At 33.4% G+C, this 6991-nt stretch overlaps 1 protein-coding gene across 1 annotated transcript; it reads right to left on the bottom strand.

Moving 5' to 3' along the window:
* Positions 1 to 1425: 1425 nt before the first annotated feature.
* On the bottom strand, positions 1426 to 5578 carry LOC139487964 (neuroligin-4, X-linked-like). The gene is made up of 2 exons (XM_071273245.1): positions 4051 to 5578; positions 1426 to 2968 (listed from the first exon to the last, which is right to left on the bottom strand). Exons 1-2 carry the CDS (start codon positions 5457 to 5459, stop codon positions 2572 to 2574), a joined length of 1806 nt encoding a protein of 601 aa, XP_071129346.1. The 5' UTR covers positions 5460 to 5578; the 3' UTR covers positions 1426 to 2571.
* Positions 5579 to 6991: the final 1413 nt, after the last annotated feature.

Raw genomic sequence — 6991 nt, 5'->3', positions numbered from 1 at the left:
GAATAGGTCACATTCGAGATACATAGAACGTGATTGTGGTAACGACAGATGGACCATACCCGTCGTCATCAGCTCGTAATGAAGTCCGTTTTATGCTCGAGGGGATGATTTTAAATTCACCTCTTTGTCCTAAAGTTTTGTTCTCAACCAACCTTTATTCTTTTTTCTTTTTTATTTTGGGATTGATTAATTGTATTCATTGTTTATAAGAGACAGAGGATACGAAATGGACCAAAACTCAATCAAACTCCGTAAAAAAGAATAAATAATGCCATGGGAAAGAAACAAAAAAATGACAGAAAGACAAATAACAGAATACAAACACAACATAGAAAACAACAGACTAATCAACACGAACTCCAAAATGCGGGGATGATCAAGTGTGCTCTGGATGGGTTAGCAGATCCACATGCGATATGCTTATGGAGTAACTAGTTACAAATCAAGAGGTTCGTGCTGGCAGATATAAATAAAAGAAGCTATTTTACAGCAATTGCTTATTTATTTTTACTTTTGTACACACACTTAAGTTTTGGAGAATATTCATGTTCATCGTGCCTTATGCAAAGTTATTTATGTTCAGTTCTAACCGGCCATAGTTATTTATTTTCAACCCCCACTATAGAAAATCAAATGCGCGTCGCCTTTATTTAAAATAGTACATTTTGCTAACTTAGAGAATTTAGAAACTAGCTCGTTTCTTGCAATGTGTTAGGATTTTAGGCAAATGTGTGAGCTGACATGAATTAACATGAAATAGTGGACATAATAAATTTGGATAAAGATATAGTAAATCGAGATATCGATACTTATTTTTGATCTTATCGTGCTTCCTGCGGGAAATGATACTAATTATTGTGACAAAAAGTCAAAAGAATTTAAAGTATAATTTCATTTTTCTTAAACCTTGACCTTTTAAGACAAAAAAAAATGATTATAAATAGAATGAAATTCAAAACAGTGTGGCTGTGGCCATTGATTGACACATTAAATTCATCCATTGACTGGGACAATTTACGTGAACGTTTGTCTGTAACGACCACTGTTCACGACGTGCCTACGATAGACATTTAAACTGTGGGTTCACCAAAGGTTTCTTAACGCCTTTAATTATAAAATAATTCGAAAAATTAATCAGGAATAGCCTTTATGTTTTGATTTATATAATTGATATAAATCAAAACATCGTGTTATTTCTGATTTATTTTTCGAATTACTTTATTAAGGTGTTGAGAACCTTTGGTGACCCCATAGTTTAAGTGTCTTTAAAAAGTACATAGTGAGCAGTGGTAGTTACATACAAACGTTCACCTAAATTATCCCAGTCAATGGATGAATTTAACGTGTCAATCAATGGCCACAGCCACACTGTTTTGAATTTCATTCTATAGTAATAATATTTGTAAAAAAATAATGCAACAAGTATAAGAGTTATTTTAATTTATTCTTATAGAAAACAACACCGCTTATATGTGCATACTAGTGTCATAGAATATATGCATATAAACACATTATTGCAAAACAACTGTAGACAAGAAAATTACATATTACAGTGACGTATATAGAGAAAATATTCCTACATTTGTAATTAGACAATATTTTATTCAAACTATGTTAATTGATCCCGGTTAAACAATTGTAAAAATAGTAATACGTTTGAGTGTACTGTCATTTTTTTATATCATATTTGATAATTTTAATTGAAATGAAATTCATTTTCAATACCACTTAGTTACAGGAATCACCATCTACTTTTCCCGTCTTTACAGCGTATAATATAAAGCTTGCGTGAATGTGCATTGATCCTCACATACTGTAGTGATAAGCATTAAATTTTATTAAATAAAACTGTAATGTTAATATGAATCAATTGTTATAATTGTAAGTAATAATAGTTTTTAGTTTGACCGTTAGCTTTTTCATGTCAGGGCCTTATATAGCTGTAGATACGGTACGAGATTTTTCATTATTGAAGACCATACAGTGAGCTTTACTTGCTTATATCATCTTTATTCTCTGTTGAAATAAGATAAATGAATGTACACGTAGGGAAAAAAGTTACGGATAAAAAGTCACAGGAAAAAGGTCATTTCAGAAAATAAAGTCACTATATTGAGTATAAAATAAAACAAATAGTAAATGCGTATATATATATTAATATTAAACTTTTTGTATATAATTATACTTTAGAAAAAAAGAATTTATAAAACATATGATGTTCCAGGTTACAATTATCATACATGTCATCATGTCTAAAACCTATAAATGTTGAACTATGGAAAATGAAGAAACGAAAATCTTTAATCATTTCCAGGTTATTTCACTTTATCTGACAATTAAGTTCTTGTGTGCATAGATATATATACAGATTTATAAGAAGACAGCATTTAATATATGCCGCACTTCTCCAATTTTGAAAAAAAGACCGATCGAATGGCAACTTTTAAGGAACTTTAAATAATAGGAAAACGAAATATTGAAGAAATTCTTTTACATAGTTATTGTTTCTAGCACAAATCGCTTCTGGTTTCGTCCCGTTCATGAGAAAAACTACCAAAAACGAAAAACAAATCAGAAATACGCAACCCACAACAGAATTATAAATGATGCAAAAAGAAGTTTTGTCGAGTGGGTTGTTGTAACCGAAGAATTTGCTGGGTCGTACTTGACAGTTGTCGATTTCGGTATAACGAGTGGACGTTTCGTCGTTTTTGTTAATGGCTTTGGTGTTGTAGTAGTAAAAGTGGTAGTAGTAGTTGTTGTTGTTGTTGTTGTTGTTGTTGTTGATGTTGTTGATATTTTCGTCGTTGTCGGATTCAAGAAATGTGGTACATCGTTTAACCAGAAGTTAACTCTGTCTTGAAAGAGATTAGAGCCTGTTGACATTTTTACCGACATTTTGAGAAATGCTTTGTCGTCTGGTAAATACTGTGGCCATGTTTGTGTCAGTTGGTCATCATTCGGGTTTCTAAAATGTGTAAAATAAATTTTCATTTAACTTTATTGCAACTTTTAGCTTTAAATTATAAATAGACAATTTTTTTTATAAATTCACAATCGCATTGCTCCATTTATACATTTTAAAATGTAAGCATTATCTTCGTAACTCACAAGTAAGAGAACATTTGATTAATAAGAAACTTGCAAGTACAGCATCGCTGTTTTTTTTTTTTGGGGGGGGGGGGTTTATCGCGTTCATTTGCAGAAACTTCTTTGCAACGGTCTTCTATATCACTTCAAATTGTAAATATTTGACGAATTCGAAATAGAAGTTCTTGTCATAAAATAAGTTCCAAGTGGAAGAAATATTCTGTAATAGAATTATAGACTATCCGGTTGATCATCGGCAAGATCAAAGGAAAATTTCGTAAAATAGCGATAACAAATATTATCGCTTTGTTACGAAATTTTCCATTGATTTTACAGACTTACATTTTTTTCTCAGCACAGTGGAGTGATATGAAAGATTATCGTTGTTTTAAGAAATTTGCCTTTCATCTTGCCGAAGAATAATTTCTCTTCTCAGCGGAGTCGAGTGATATGAAAAATTATCGCTAGATGGTGCACGTGGCGTTTTCAATGAATGAAATGAATTAAATTGACAATGACGTCATAGGTAAAATAGCGATAAACAGATTATCATTGGCCATCTCAACGATAAATTATAATTATCGCTAGAAACTAAGGGCGCACGTGATGCTGTTAATGAAATTTACAACGTCGTCATATATATAATAGGGTTGGTTAAAACATATTTTATTGTCTAAATATACAATAGTATTGGATACAAGTTATAACAACTTTTAAAATAATATAATAGGTAAAATAGCGATAAACAAGATTATCATTGGTCATCTCAACCCGATTGCTCTTCTCACTTGCGTCGTACCGACTCAAGCGAGAAAATTATTATCGTTGCGATGACTAACGATACTCTATTATTATATAGTAGAAAAGTGAAAATATTTCCATCTTGTTCCACTCAAAGCACGCGTTTTTCTCATTATTTGCAGACAGAGTTGATCTCCATCAATAAGTAAGCATACTTACCCGGTTTTGATGAAGTTGCTGTAATATTTTATAGCAGAGTCTGTAAGAGATATAAGAAAGTCTGGAAACATATCCGGGTTAGAACTATGTAAAGTTTTCGTCTGCAATAAGTACAACAATGCGTCAACATCGATAGTTCCATTCATCCATTCAATGCCTTGCATGAACGAATTTGCTGGCGATATCTCTGACCAAAAAGAAAGATAAACTTTCTTATTTGAATGTGTTTTTAAATGGGTATTCAGTAAATCTGTTACCGGTGCATATGTAAAGAAATCTCCTATTGCTCTAAGAACATTACGACTTTGCTCTTTTTCATCGCTAGACGAGTACCAGTCGCATATCATTTTTTTAAGGTCGTCTATTTTTGTGGTCTGATAAAATGGAGAGATGATATTTGGAATGTAATAATTGCATAATACAGTTTTTGGTACCTTCTGGCTTGTTTCAAAGTTATATTGAGTTTGTAATGGTGCTAATTGTTCGTAAACATTGATAAAATTTTCATATTCAGATAATGTGCTCACAACATCTACAGGTATTAGAGATTTAAAGTCAGTTGTAGGAAGAATAAATTCATTGTCGACAACGGGTCCAAAATGATACCAAAATGTGTCTGAATAAGTGGAAACAAGACCACTTGCAATCGGCGCTTTTTCTAAAATTTCACTTTCAGTTTTAGACATTAAACAATCATATATTTGCTGTGAAGTAAACACCACACTATTTTGAGACGCGTCGGGGCATAACTGATTTGCCAGAGTTTGTGAATATTCTTCTGCTTTTTTCCATAAAGCCCCATGTGTATTAGCAACCGTAGAGAAAAGCATGACTCTTTGGAAATTTCCAAAATTTAGAGGAGAACTTGCTTGTAAAGTGGTACATAGTCCAGTAGATTGAAAGCCTCCTAATGTTATCCGAGATGGATCACCACCAAATGCTTGTATATTGGACTTAACCCATTCTATTGCCATCTTCTGGTCCCATAATCCAAAGTTTCCAGGAATAACAGAATCACCAGTGGAAAAGAATCCGAACACACCTAAACGAAACGCTACAACTACGTTAATTACATCTCCGTACAAAACTAAATCTGACGTTGGTAGAAGTCCTCTCTGGCCAGACTCAAATTTTTCGCCGGCAAACCAAATAACTACTGCTTTGTTGGAAGTTGTGTCGGACACAGGAACAAATAAGTCTAGTAAAAGACAGTCTTCACTTATATCTCCACTTGGGAGGAAATCGACCATCCAGTCGGCAATAACTTGGCTGCAAATTCTTCCGCCTGTTATTGTGCCGTCTATGATACCTCCCCAAGATTTCAGTGGTTCCGGTTTTTCGAATCTCTTTGGTGGTTCAGCATACGGAATCGCGATGAAACTTTGAATGGCCTTGCCATTTGTATCCATCTGTAAACCTTTAATCTGCCCGAGTTCTGTCGAAACAATCACTTCAGTAGGTAAGCTAATTTCACCAAAGGAATACACTGGATACAGCAAAAGAGCAAATAAATTCCAGATTCGTTTATACATCTGTAAAATAGTTAAGTTATACTTGAAAATTTCAAAACCTCAAGAAACCAACAGATATAAATTTGATGATATAATTATGTAAGACTATTTACATTAGATGTATGTTTCATTATAATATTTTATTCTGATTGGCTAACTGCACATCACGTGTTATTCCGTAAGCAGTTGCATTGCTCAATACAACTTTTCACTCATGATAACACGTGCTCCAACAATAAAGTGAACATGTGAATTAAATAATAAAATATATAAAATTCGTGTTTTCATGATCATAGCTTAAAAAATGTAATTATAAGTATTGAATGCTTCTTTTTGTAACTTTATAGGGTTGTAAAAGCGTTGACCGTGCGTACATTTTTAGAATTTCCGCGCTTCATACAAAATGTACTTCGGTCAACGCTTTTACACCCCAATAAATTTACAAAAAGAAGCATTCAATTCTTAAATAACAAACAAACTGTTATTCTTGGAAAGCTACTAGCTTGCAATCTGAATGGTGTAAATTGCAACCATGTCTGATAAACTATTTACACCCGGGGAGGAAAACAAAGATTAATTTGTTAACGCCCCTGACTTTTAGCAGGAGAAGATTTTGCAAGAGGCTATATTTATAAGGATGTTGAGTCATACATCCAGGTATAAGAATTACTGAAGTAACCATGAAAACGCATCTTAAGAATTCGGTATCTTATTGTCATCAGGGTGCATAACTTTAGAAAGAACTTATAAAATCTTTATGATCTACCTTCACTTATTCATCTCGCGGGAAAATATTCACAAGCCTTGAACAGCGTAAACATTTCAATATACTATTACAGTACCAAAATTGCCCCCATTTTGTTTTTAATATTAAGTGATTTGGATTTTTTATCATGAATTTGTCATTAAACACGTCTTTCGACACATTTTATGGTTTGAAAATATTTGACCTTGTCAGTTTTAAGAGGAGAGAAGAAATAACAATTCGACCAATCACAATAATAAGCGCTTATTTCCAACGATCGAAAGGTAGACATCAATTGAATCAGATGACGACAGCTGCTTTAAAAAAATCAAATCTCTGAACTTCAGCCGAAAATTTTAGAAAACGAAACTATAAGAAATCAGGCTAATGACTTCACGGTTCAGCTAGTAAACAAGCTAACTAAAGATATTACCTTCACACTCAGTGCAATGACCCCCCCCCCCCCCCCCCCCCCCACTTTTTGTTTGGCCGATCAATGCATTTGAATGGGAGCATATAGTTGGAACCCCCCCCCCCCTTTTTACTCTGTGGTGGGAAACCCCCCTTTTTTAAATGGCTGGTTCCGCCACTGCTTCCTCTGTGATAGTATATCCTGGGGATAATTTGTCACAGTATTTTTTTTTCCAGATATGCTATTTCACAGGTAGATTTTTTCCAGAGGAGT

This window comes from Mytilus edulis, chromosome 9 (genome assembly GCF_963676685.1).
Source record: "Mytilus edulis chromosome 9, xbMytEdul2.2, whole genome shotgun sequence".
NCBI lineage: Eukaryota > Metazoa > Mollusca > Bivalvia > Mytilida > Mytilidae > Mytilus > Mytilus edulis.
This window is presented reverse-complemented; position numbering and strand designations above follow the sequence as displayed.

Bases quoted from the DNA above. Each gene is read 5' to 3' on its own strand.
- LOC139487964 (XM_071273245.1), bottom strand. From the start codon at position 5,459: ATGGATACAAATGGCAAGGCCATTCAAAGTTTCATCGCGATTCCGTAT. The intron at 2,969-4,050 runs GTAAGTATGCTT...TACACATTTTAG, and splicing joins AGCAACTTCATCAAAACCGG to AAACCCGAATGATGACCAAC.